Source organism: Oryctolagus cuniculus, chromosome 2 (genome assembly GCF_964237555.1).
Source record: "Oryctolagus cuniculus chromosome 2, mOryCun1.1, whole genome shotgun sequence".
In the NCBI taxonomy this organism is placed as follows: Eukaryota; Metazoa; Chordata; class Mammalia; order Lagomorpha; family Leporidae; genus Oryctolagus; species Oryctolagus cuniculus.
Genome location: NC_091433.1, coordinates 174,172,775 through 174,185,403, shown reverse-complemented (window position 1 = coordinate 174,185,403; position 12,629 = coordinate 174,172,775). Strand labels below are relative to the sequence as shown.

Genomic DNA, 12,629 nt, shown 5'->3' with positions numbered 1-12,629 from the left:
ATAGCCATTCCAGTACACTGGCTAGAAAGCATAGATACAAATTTTGGTGGTCAATATAGTAATATCTGTGGTCTTCTAACTTTGTTGTGATGGTTAAATTTATTTTGAATACTAGATTATTTCACAATTTCTTTTTTTTTTTTTTTAAGTCGTATGGTGTTGACCAGAAGCAAAAGTTTGTAAGTTGAGTTGATGATCAGAAAAATTGTTGCATGGAAAGTAACATTTTTCTGTAGTTCACATGACAGTGCAAAATGATATAAATAATGTATCATGCTGGCTTTTGATTTGATAATTAGGTGTTCTTCAGTTATTAGTGTTTATAGATAGCTTTTGGACTTATCATCAACTTTTACTCAAAGTCTTCTGCATGATTCTCAGTGATCTGTATTCATACCATGTAATCTGCAGATGCTCAGTGTGTCTTTAAATATTTCTCATTTCCTTTTATTCATGTGGCTTATTAAATCATTTGCTTGGTACTCCTTTGTACAGCACCATGCAAATAATAGAGATATTAGCTAAGGCAAATATTTATTGAATATCACCTTCAAGAGGTAGTAGTTTAGACTTTTTGGAAATGATCGATCCTTTCTAAGAATTTAAATGATGCCAGTGTAAATTGATAATTTTGTATGGTCTGTGAATGATGTTATAAATACCCAAGTGACCCTTGGCAGAAAAAAGGCTCCCTACCCCTGCTGTATAGTATCAGTTTATTACCCTCATGGTCTTGTGGCTGACCAAGAGCCAGGGCTGAGTGCCACTGCCCAACATGCCAAGAGAGTATCAGACCATGTATCACTATCAGGAAAAGATGAAAATTAAAGTATGATTTCTACTGAATATATATCATTTTTATGCCACCATGAAATGGAAGAATCATAGATTTAACTGTCATAAGTTAGAGAGTGTCTGTGGTACTTTTCTTTAGAATTTTTAATATGAAAATAACTTCAAGGTAATAGTTACTTATAGTACATATTCCTAAAGTCTTGCCATTTTTCCTGTGTTTGTTAACAAAGTGCCCTAAGCCACTAAAATGCTAAGAGTACCTGTGTAATCTATTATATTATTATTTTTATTATTCTTGCTAAGTATAATTACATTATATATGATTGTTTTATTATTTATATTATTATTATATTGACAAATTATCCCTAAAACTGGCTTACAGCAACATTAGTTTACCATTCTCAAGTTTCTGAGGGTCAGGAATTCAGGCACAGCTTATCTGTGTCCTCTAGTTCTGGGGCTGTCACACTTTGTCTAGTCAAAGCGTAATCTGGGGCTGTAGTCATCTATCTGAAGGCTCAGCCGTGGAAGGATTCAGTTTCTCATGCCCTGAATGGACTGAGAACCTCTTCAAAATGAGTACTGGCCAGAGGCCACCTTCTTTGCAGGTGAAGCAGTTGGCTTTCGCAGTGAGCACTGAAGAAGGTGAGAGAGTGCCAGCAAGACAGAAGTCACAGTCTTTTAACCTTATCTTGAAAGTGACAGCCCATCTGACTTTTGCTACATCGTATTAGTAACAAGTCACTAGGTGTAACCCTCACTCCAGGGGAGGGGATTGCATAAGGTCCTGAACACTCGCAACTGCTTACATTAACAGCAAGTTTTAGTAGAAGCTGTTTAGTCATCAATTTCTCTAAAACTGACTTTTTCTATTTTTTAGGAGATATTCATGGACAGTATACAGATTTACTGAGATTATTTGAGTATGGAGGTTTCCCACCAGAAGCCAACTATCTTTTCTTAGGAGATTATGTGGATAGAGGAAAACAGTCTTTGGAAACCATTTGTTTGCTATTGGCTTACAAAATCAAATATCCAGAGAACTTCTTTCTCTTAAGAGGAAACCATGAGTGTGCTAGCATCAATCGCATTTATGGATTCTATGATGAATGTAAGTGAAAATAAAAATTATTTAATTAATGAAAACATTTCATAATAGTTTTCTAGTCAAAGGGGTTTTTTAATTCAGTATTTTTTTTTTAAGATTTATTTATTAAAGGCAAAAGAGATCCAGAGAAAGAGAGAGAGGCAGAGACAGAAATCTTCCATCCACTGGTTCACTCCCCAGATGGCTACAACGTCCAGAGCTGGGCTGATGTGAAGCCAGGAGTTTGTTCCGGGTTCCCACATGGGTGGAGGAATCTGCAGCTGAAAAACGTTACTAATTAAATTGATTCCTTGAGCACTTCTTCGTCATGTTGTTTTAGACTGACAACAGCATCCTAGTCTGGAGAGTTCCTCTTTTAATTAGTTTTTCTACTAAAATATCAAGTGAAACAGAGGTCACTGTAAATAGTGGCTTCTGGTTTTCCAGCATCAGTTAGAGTTTTAATTCCCTGCATTCTTGTGGTGTATCAGAAGCCCTTAATAAGAATGTGTTGGGGGGCTGGCACTGTGATGTAGAGTAAAGCCGCCACTTGCAGTGCCAGCATCCCATATGGGCACCGGTTTGAGTCCCAGCTGCTCCTCTTCTGATCCAGCTCTCTGCTATGGCCTGGGAAAGCAGTAGAAGATGGCCAAATTGTTGGGTCGCTGCACCCATGTGGGAGACCCAGAAGAAGCTCCTGGCTCCTGGCTTTGCATCAGCGCAACTGCAGCATTCATGGCCAATTGGGGAATGAACCAGTGAATAGAAGACCTTTCTCTCTCTCTCTCTCTCCCCCTCTCTCCCCTGCCCCTCCCTCCCCTGTGTAACTCTTTCAAATAAATAAATAAATCTTTAAAAAATAATAGTAATGATAATGTGTCATAAGAACTATTGAAAAGTTCGGTGGAACTGGTTTATTATTAGAATTTTAATCTATATGTACAGATCTAGAAATACCAGGATACTGAATATTTTGGGTTATCCATATTTTATTATATTTTATCAATAGGAAAACACAGATTTACTATTGTGTAATAGTGTTTCTAAGTGTTATTACTGAATTTCTAAATATACATTTGGTCTTGCGGTTTTGTTAGATTAAGTATGGGAACAAGTGTGTTAATTCACTAATTAACATTTAGAATCAGTTATTTTGAAATTGAATTTATTTTTTACTCCTGAATTTGCCATTATAATCTTCTTTTACTTTTTTCCATCCTTAAATTCTTCTCAAATTTGTATCTCCTTAATTCATATAATGATTTGACAAAACTTTGAGAATGTGTTATGTATGTTAGTCACTCTTCTCACTAAACGCCGGGAATGCATCAGAATGTAAAACTTACCTGTTCTTGTAACACTTATACCCCAGTGGGAATGATTCTGTATCTGATTTTATATTGCATTTTTATTTCTGAAATGTAATAAATACAGCTTAAATTGCTTAAAACACACCAGTAGCTCAGAGTGAGTGAGTTGGAATACAGTGTCCCTCAGTAACTCTGGGAGACTAGTTCTAGAACCTCCAGGAAACATGCCAAAATCTGTGGATACTTAAGATCTTTGTTTATGGGATTTGCATATAACTTATGCACGTTCTCCTGTATACTTTAAGTCATCTCTAAATTACTTATATAGTGTCAGTGCTCTGTTATCAGTTACTACACTGTATTATTTAGGGAATAATGACAGTAACTGACATAGATTGTTTTTGTTTTTGTTTCCATTTATGGTTGATTGAATCTGTGGTTATGGAGCCCTCAGGTATGGATTCAGGGGGCCAACGGTACATCAAACTAAAGACTAAACTAAGGAGGGGCGGCTGGCATTGTGGCGGAGCAGGTAGAGCCACCACTTGTGATTGTGGCATCCCATAGGAGCACCAATTCAAGTCCCTGCTGCTCCACTTCTGATCTATCTCCCTACTAATGGCCTGGGAAAAGCAGTAGAAGATGGGCCACCATACCCATGTAGGAGACCAGGAAGAAGGTCCTGACTTCAGCTTGGCCCAGTCCCAGCTGTTGCAGCCATGCAAGGAATGAACCAGCAGATGCAATATCTCTATCTCTTTTTTCTCTGTAACTCTGATTTTCAAATAAACAACTTTTTTTTTTTTTTCAAGATTTATTTATTTATTTGAAAGGCCGAGTTAGAGAGGAAGAGTCAGAGAGATCTTCGATCCACTGGTTCACTCCCCACTCCCCAAATGGCTGCAACAACCAGAGCTGGGCCAGTCTGAAGTCAGGAACCAGGAGCTTCATCTGGCTCTCCCATGTGGGTACAGGGGCCCAAGAACCTGTGCCACCCTCAGTCCTCCATCCTCCATCCTCTGTCCTCCACTACTTTCCCATGTATGTTAGCTGGGAGCTGGAAGTGGAGCATCCAGGACTCCCAGCTGGCACCCATATGGGAATAACAACACTGCACGTAGTGGCTTTACCTACTACGCTACAGCACCAGCCCTATAAATAAATCTTAAAAAAAAAAAAAAAAAGAATAAAATAAGGTTCTGAATACTCTTGTATAGAAATGACATTAAGTGACATTAAGTATGGGAGAGCAGCTTGTAAACAGAGCTTTGAGTTAAGAGATGGGCTATAGCGTAGAAGCATAGAGAATTAGTATTTATATGTTTTTCCTGGCTTAGTTGCAACTTGGCAAATTTAAGAGTAACTCTGTAAAGGTATAGCTGTTTATGCTAGGCTACAGAAAAATTACAGACTTCGTATCCTTATTTATACTTGTTCTAGTGCCAAATTGTAATTTGCTCAAAAGCGACGACCAGTTGAGCACTTCGAAATTTTCTTTCTTGGCAGTAAGCTGTAGTTGCTCAAGGCATTAGAGTTAAAAAACAAAGTCTTCAGAGGGAAGCAACCCTTTTGCTTCTGTTGGCTTATTTGGCTAGGTGTTAAACTCAAAGTGAGCTGCTAGCCTGTTAAACTATTTCAAAGTTGCTATATTACACTGATCTTTAAAAGACAAAATTGTTTAATATATTTGTCTCATAAAACACCTAGCACAGTCTTTGAAATTACTTGCAACTTTACTGAAGGTGCTGAATATTTTTTATCTATTACTTTTTCTAAAGTATACAAATAACACATAAAAAATGAAGTGCTCAATAAGCATAAAGGAAATTAAAATCATAATGTGGATTTAAATAACCAATATAAACAGTTTTATATTTTTTAAAATTCTGTCTGCTTGTTCTTTTTATAGGCAAGCGAAGGTTTAATATTAAATTGTGGAAGACCTTCACTGACTGCTTTAACTGTCTGCCTATAGCTGCCATTGTGGATGAGAAGATCTTCTGTTGTCATGGAGGTAGACCAGTAAATTTTTAATGAATTTGCCTTACTGTTATTCAGAAAAGGTCTACAATAAGATGCTGTGGGGAAACAAAGCAGTGCTTTTATGAGAACTCAAGTGATTAAAACTTTTGCTATTATTAAAAATACTAAAATGAGAGGCTCATTTCCTGCCTATAACAAAATCTTTCATCAGCATCCAGATGTGATTGATACATATCTTAACATTTGTCAAGAGTTGGCTTCATGCAATGTGTCTGCTTTATTCCTAAAAATAACTTTTCATACAATGGTAAGTTCTGTATGATTTGTGGGAAAAAAAATTGAAGACATAAAAGTTAGCAGTTGGCTAGATGCCTTGCAAATATGTATAGTATGTGATCTGATAATCTTAATGAATTTAAAAATCTGCTAATAAAATAGATGTATGAAACAGAAACAGATATGACTAATAAGAGACTTGATTATGTTGGTACTTCTAGAGAAAATAATTATTGAAAAGTCCAAAAAAGGAGAATTGTTGGACAAATATTGATGGAAGCATGGGTTTTAGGGGAAAAATAGACTTTGGAGCATTAAAAGGGACTTGAGACAATCTTCGTATGTTGTGCAGTTTTAGGAACATGCAAGAATTGACTGTCATATATAGAGAATTGAATACTGAGCAAAGGAAATTGATGAATGCTCTAATAATTGTTTTGGGTTATTAGAAATTAATGGAAATAACGTAAGAAAATTAGATTTTTATCAACATACAGGAAGAATTCAAATGGAGAAACATGGAAAGGTTAGATGCATTTACCTACATCTGAGCTAATAAGTGGCTCATTTTCTTTCTCTTTTTTTTTTTTTTTAAGATTTATTTGAAAGAGTTACACAGAGAGAGGAGAGGCAGAGAGAGAGAGGTATTCCATTCACTGGTTCGCTCCCCAACTGGCTGCAACAGCTGAAGCTGCACCGATCTGAAGTCAGGAGCCAGGAGCCTCCTCCAGGTCTCCTACCTAGGTGCAAGGGCCCAAGGACTTGGGCCATTTTCTACTACTTTCCCAGGCCACAGCAGAGAGCTGGATCGGAAGTGGAGCAGCCAGGACTAGAACCAGCCTCCCATATAGGATGCCAGCACTTCAGGCCGGGGCATTAACCCGCTGCACCACAGCGCTGGCCCCTAGTGGCTCATTTTCTGACAACATAATTCACCATATAAATGGAAACTTGTTTTTCAGTATATATTAAACACCAGAGGAATTGTAGTTCTTATACAGTATAGCTAAGAATAGAAATACAGCTTTATGAAATAATGTTTAGTTCTGCTCCTTGTGATGATAGTTGGATTACCTAACAAAAGGAAATAAAAGCTTACATTTTAATGTACCACTTTAAAGATTGCAAAGTGTTTTTATGTGCTTTCTTCTTTATCTTTGTGGCTAAGAATTTGTACTTTGATGAAGGTAGTGAGCCAGTTTAAGTGGGATGTGAGAATGGCTTAGAGGACCAACCGAAGCATTTTAACTTGGAAGTAAAAATTTTTAGATCAGGTGGTGAGAAATGACAGTAGCGGTGGGAAAGTTTGTAACTGGGCATGTTCCTGTGAAGGGCAGGGAATGATTGGACAGAAAGATTGCTGTAGCTCCCATCTGTGGAAAATCTTCTGAAATATAAGGGGATATCATTTCCCTGGTAGGGAAAAATGGAGAGGGTGATGTAATCATGATACAGTATAGGGGAATTCATAAAAGTTCAATAAATGATCTCTTAAGATGACATTAAAAAGACCACTTCTGAGGATTTTAATTTCATGTAGTGAATCTGTGTTGATCAAATACTTTTTTATTGACTTGAAATTTTATAGATATGAAGACTAAGTCTCATCTGTTTATTTGTAGGACTGTCACCAGACCTACAATCTATGGAGCAGATTCGGAGAATTATGAGACCCACTGATGTCCCTGATACAGGTAAGTATAGAGAGAAATTTAATTATTTTTATGTGTTAATGTATTTCAGCTTAATTATCTTTAGTGGAAATAAGATTGATTCATCTAATATATATAATAGAGCCCCTTGTATAGTAAACCAACTAACTCTATTACTTTATTTGCAGTATTGTATTTCACTTTGTGCTAATTATTCCACAAAACATGGAACTGTGAGGTTTTATGTGCAACCATAATAGGGTTCTGTTAAACTTATTTTATCACAAAAAAAGATCTTGCTGTTGATTCCCTTTACCTTTCTATTTTTTAATTCTTTCGTTCATATTGGCATGATTATATCTTTAAAAAAAACTGTTGGATTTGTCCAAACGTTTTTAAAATTATTCTGTTTCTTAGCAAAGAATATAATTACCTTCTTTAAAAATTATCTACTATTGGCCGGCGCCACGGCTGACTAGGTTAATCCTCCACCTTGCGGCGCCAGCACACCGGGTTCTAGTCCCGGTCGGGGCGCCGGATTCTGTCCCGGTTGCCCCTCTTCCAGGCCAGCTCTCTGCTGTGGCCCGGGAGTGCAGTGGAGGATGGCCCAAGTCCTTGGGCCCTGCACCCCATGGGAGACCAGGAGGAGCACCTGGCTCCTGCCATCGGATCAGTGCGGTGCGCCGGCCACAGCGCGCTGGCCGCAGCGGCCATTGGAGGGTGAACCAACGGCAAAGGAAGACCTTTCTCTCTGTCTCTCTCTCACTGTCCACTCTGCCTGTCAAAAAAAATAAATAAAATAAAAAAAAATTATCTACTAGTTCTCCATTATTTTCAGTATCTGTCTTTAGAGTTTAAGAGCTCTTAAGTTTCTAGAGATGTGGCTGATTTTATGAAATTCTGCAAAATACATGAAAAAATGAAAATTGGCTATTTAGACAGTAAAACTGTCTCTTAAGTTGGCTAAGCAAGTCAAAATAATAGGCAGGGCCGGCACCACGGCTCACTAGGATAATCCTCGTCCTGCGGCACCGGCACTCTGAGTTCTAGTCCCAGTTGGGGCGCTGGTTCTGTCCCGGTTGCTCCTCTTCCAGTCCAGCTCTCTTCTGTGGCCTGGGAAGACAGTGGAGGATGGCCCAAGTGCTTGGGCCCTGCACCCGCATGGGAGACCAGGAAGAAGCACCTGGCTCCTGGCTTCAGATCGGCAAAGAGCGCCGGCTGTAGCGGCCATTTGGGGGGTGAACCAACGGAAGGAAGACCTTTCTCTCTGTCTTTCTCTCTCTCACTGTTTAACTCTGCCTGTCAAAAGAGGGGGGAGGGCAATACATTCTGGTTGAAGATAAAATGTGAATTGATAACAGTGAATCCTGATGTAATTTTGTATGTAAATAGTAGACACAGCTGTCACTTACCCTGACCTTTCTATTGGCTTTAAAATGTTTTTCCCTGGGGCAGGCATTTGGTGTAGCAGTTAAGATGCTGGTTGGGACACCTGTATCTTATATCAGAGTGCTTAGTTTGAGTTGCAGCTTCTTTGCCTTTTTTTTTTTTTTTTAAGCATCTTTTTTTTTTTTTCTTTTTAAGACTTACTTATTTGAGAGGCAGAGGCAGAGAGAGAGAGAGAGAGAAGTGTTACATCCACTGGTTCTTTCCCTGATGGCCAGAGTTGGGCCAATCTGAAGCCAGGAGCTTCTTCTGGGTCTCCCATGTGGATGCAGGGGTCCAAGGACTTGGGCCATCTTCCGCTGCTTTCCCAGGCCATAGCAGAGAGCTGGATCGGAAGTGGAGCAGCCAGGACACGAACCGACACCCATATGGGTTACCGGCACTGCAGGCGGCGGCTTTACCCACTAGGCCACAGCACTGGCCCTTCCTTACTTCTGATCCAGCTTCCCACTAATGTGCACCCAGGAAGCAGCAGATGATGGTTCAACTGCTTGAGTCTCTGCTATTTGTGTGGGAAACCTGCATTAAGTTCTGGCTCCTGGCTTTAGCCAGGCCCAGCCCCAGCACACACAGGCATCTGGGGAGTGAATGGGAAATCTCTACTTTTAAATAAAGTGAAAATAAGTTTTTGTAAATGTTATTACTCCTATTTCAGTACTAGCATATATTCTGAAGTATCTAATCATGACATTTATAACATAAATGTCATTATGTATAGGCAGGTTGCTTTGCTTCCTTTTGCCTAAAAATCAGTACTTTCTTTGTGGTGTTTTCTGATACCAAATATGTGTGCTTTTTCCACACAACAACCAATTCTGACACTAGGTAAGTGTCTGATTCAAATCTGACACTGGCTCCTGAAATTACCACAGAGTGCTCAGACTAAAGGCTCCATTCTACATTACTGATACAAGTAAGATCTGCCCAGCCACCTACAAGTGGGGAGGTTTCACAACCCCCTCCTTGGTGATTTACCCACATTTATTCATTTGTTACAAAGGATGTAACTTGGGGCCAGTGCTATGGCCTAGCATGTAAAGCCCCATACCTACAGTGCCAGCATCCCATATGAGTGCCAGTTGAAGTCCCGGTTGCTCCACATCTGATCCATCTCCCTGCTAATGCGCCTGGGAAGGCAGTGGAGAGTGCCCTAAGTGCTTGGGCCCTTCTACCCACATGGGAGACATGGGTGAAGCTCCTGGATACTGACTTTGGCCTTGCCCAGCCTCAGCCATTTGCGTCCATTTGGGAAGTAAACCAACGGATAGGAGATCGATCTTTCTCCTTTGCCCCTCCTTCTCTCTTTGAGACTCTTTCAAATAAAATAAAATATTAAAAAAAAAAAAGGGGGGGGGGCTGGTGCTGTGGCATAGCAGGTTAAAGCCCCAGCCTGCAGTGCCGGCAACCCATATGGGCTCCGGTTTGAGTCCTGGCTGCTCCTCTTCTGCTCCTACTCTCTGCTATGGCCTGGGAAGCAGTAGAAGATGGCCCAAGTCCTTGGGCCCCTGCACCCGCATAGGAGACCTGGAGGAAGCCCTTGGCTCTTGGCTTTGAATCAGCCCCTCTCTGGCCATTGCAGTCATTAGGGGAGTGAACCAGCAGAATGGAAGACCTCTCTGCCTCTCCTCCTCTCTCTATGTAACTTTTTCAAATAAATAAAATAATGCTTTAAAAAATCATAATAAAAAAAGTGATTAAAAACATAACTCAGGAATAGCCAAGTGAAAGCTATACGTAGAGGAAGGTACTGGGGATGGAAATGTTAGCCCAGAACTCCATGCCCTCTCTGAACTGGAACCTCTCCAAATCACAGTCAGGAGTAGTAGTTTTTTGTTTGTTTGTTTGAAGATTTATTTATCTGAGAGGTAGAATTACAGAGAGAAAGGTCTTCCACCCACTGGTTCATTTCCCCAAATGGCCACAATGGCCAGAGTTGTGCCAATCCAAAGCCAGGAGCCAGGAACTTCTTCTGAGTCTCCCATGTAGGTGCTCAAGGACTTAGGCTGTTTTCTACTGCTTTCCCAGGCCAAAGCAGGGAGCTGGATCAGAAGTGGAGCAGCCAAGACTCGAACCAGTGCGCTTACAGGATGCCGGTGGCACAAGCAGCAGCTTTAACTGCTGTGCCACAGTGCTGGCCCCAAGAGTTGTTGTTTTTAATAGAAATTCATATTTAGCACCATGATCACCAATAAATGAGGGGAAAGACAGGTATGAAAATTCTAACTGTCTGCTCAGATGTTTGGTCTTTGTGGTGAATAGCTCTATCTTGAAGCCTTGAATTGCTTCTTTACTACAGGCTCAGTTGGTGGTAGAAAGGAGCCCATTATGAATAACAAAAGACATTACTATCTTTCAGGAAATTGCAAGAATTTTGGGAGCCAGGACAGAACAGTTACAAAGACCAAATATATTTTTTATTATATTACACATGTTCATACTGTTAAAAACATTAACATAAGCAAAACTACTCTTTCTCTTTTTCCTGCCAAAAAATTTATCTTAAAAAAGAGACTCGGGCCGGTGCCGTGGTTCACTTGGTTAATCCTCCGCCTACAGCATTGCATCCGTATGGGTGCCAGGTTCTAGTCCCTGTTGCTCCTCTTCCAATCCAGTTCTCTGCTATAGCCCGGGAGGGCAGTGGAGGATGGCCCAAATGCTTGGGCCCCTATACCCGAATGGGAGACCGGGAAGAAGCACCTAACTCCTGGCTTCAGATCGGTGCAGCGCTGGCTGTTGCAGCCATTTGGGGAGTGAACCAACAGAAGGAAGACCTTTCTCTCTGTCTCTCCCTCTCACTGTCTGTAACTCTACCTGTCAAATAAAAAAAAAAAAGAGCTCACCTTTTTGGATAGATTGTCCCAGTGTTATTTGTGTAATCAGATACACCCTTATACATACTATACTCATCAGTTCCCAGCAAATTTACATGTGTTAACAATGGAGATTCTCAGGCATGACATAGGATCCAGAAATCCTGTTACATATTGTGAACAAAATACATATGGGGGGGACTTTAGTTACTGATAAGAAGATTGCTTATTGTTAAAAGGAAATTGATTATTCATTAAATAAGTATTGGAGGGGCCAGCACTGTGGCATAGTGGGTAAAGCCACCACCTGCAGGGTTGGCATCACATGGGTACTAGTTTGAGTTCTGGCTGCTTCATTTCCGATCCAGCTCTTTGCTATGGCCTGGGAAAGCAGTGGAAGATGGCCCAGATCTTTGGGCCCCTGCACCTGGAAGAAGCTCCTGGTTCCTGACCTGGGAGTGAACCAGCAAATGGGAGACACTTCTCTCTCTTTCTCTCTTTCTCTCTTTCTCTCTTTCTCTTTCTCTCTTTCTCTTTCTCTGCCTCTGCCTCTGCCTCTGCCTCTGCCTCTCTGCAACTCTGCAACTCTGCCATTCAAATAATTAAGTAAGTCTTTTTTTTTTAAAGTATTGGAGTGGATTATGGGTGAATTCGTTTCCCATTACCTATAAAGTTTCGTTGGATAAACATTGAATACTATTCATGACCCAGTGCGGAATTTATTTTAAGAGTTACTGAAAGATGTAGAAACAGAGAGGTTTTCTATCCACTGGTTTACTCCCCAAATGGACACAGTTGCCAGAGCTGAGCTGATTCTAAGCCAGGAGCTTCTGCTAGGTCTCCCATGTGGGTGCAGGGCCCCAAGGACTTGGGCCATCTTCTACTGCTTTCCAGGTGCATTAGCAAGGAGCTGGATTGGAAGCTGAGCAGCCAGGACACTAACTGGTGCCCATATAGGATGTCAGCACAATGGGCTGGGGCTTTAACCCACAGTGCCACAGCACTGCCTTCCCCCTCTTCTATTTTTAAGATTCTTACTTGAGAGAGAGAGAGAATGAATGCTTCCATCCCCGGGTTCACTCCCTAAATGGCTCCAAAAGCCAGGCTTGGACCAGACCAAAGCCAGGAGCCTGGAACTACAGCCATGTTTCCCACATGAGTGGCAGAGGCCCAAGTATTTGTGCCATCTTTCTTCTGCTGCTTTCCCAGGTTCATTAACAGGGACTGGATCAACAATGGACCAGCCAGGACTCAAACTGGCACTCAGGGG

At 40.7% G+C, this 12,629-nt stretch overlaps 1 protein-coding gene across 7 annotated transcripts in view; it reads left to right on the top strand.

Annotated features, from left to right (window-relative positions):
• The window catches only part of PPP1CB (protein phosphatase 1 catalytic subunit beta), a 49,933-nt gene that overhangs the window by 24,750 nt on the left and 12,554 nt on the right, over positions 1-12,629 (top strand). For all 7 annotated transcript variants that reach the window (XM_051828875.2, XM_070067905.1, XM_070067903.1 and 4 more), the window contains 3 exon segments: positions 1,676-1,906; positions 5,102-5,206; positions 7,074-7,145. In XM_051828875.2, the coding sequence (XP_051684835.1) occupies positions 1,676-1,906; positions 5,102-5,206; positions 7,074-7,145 (408 nt within the window).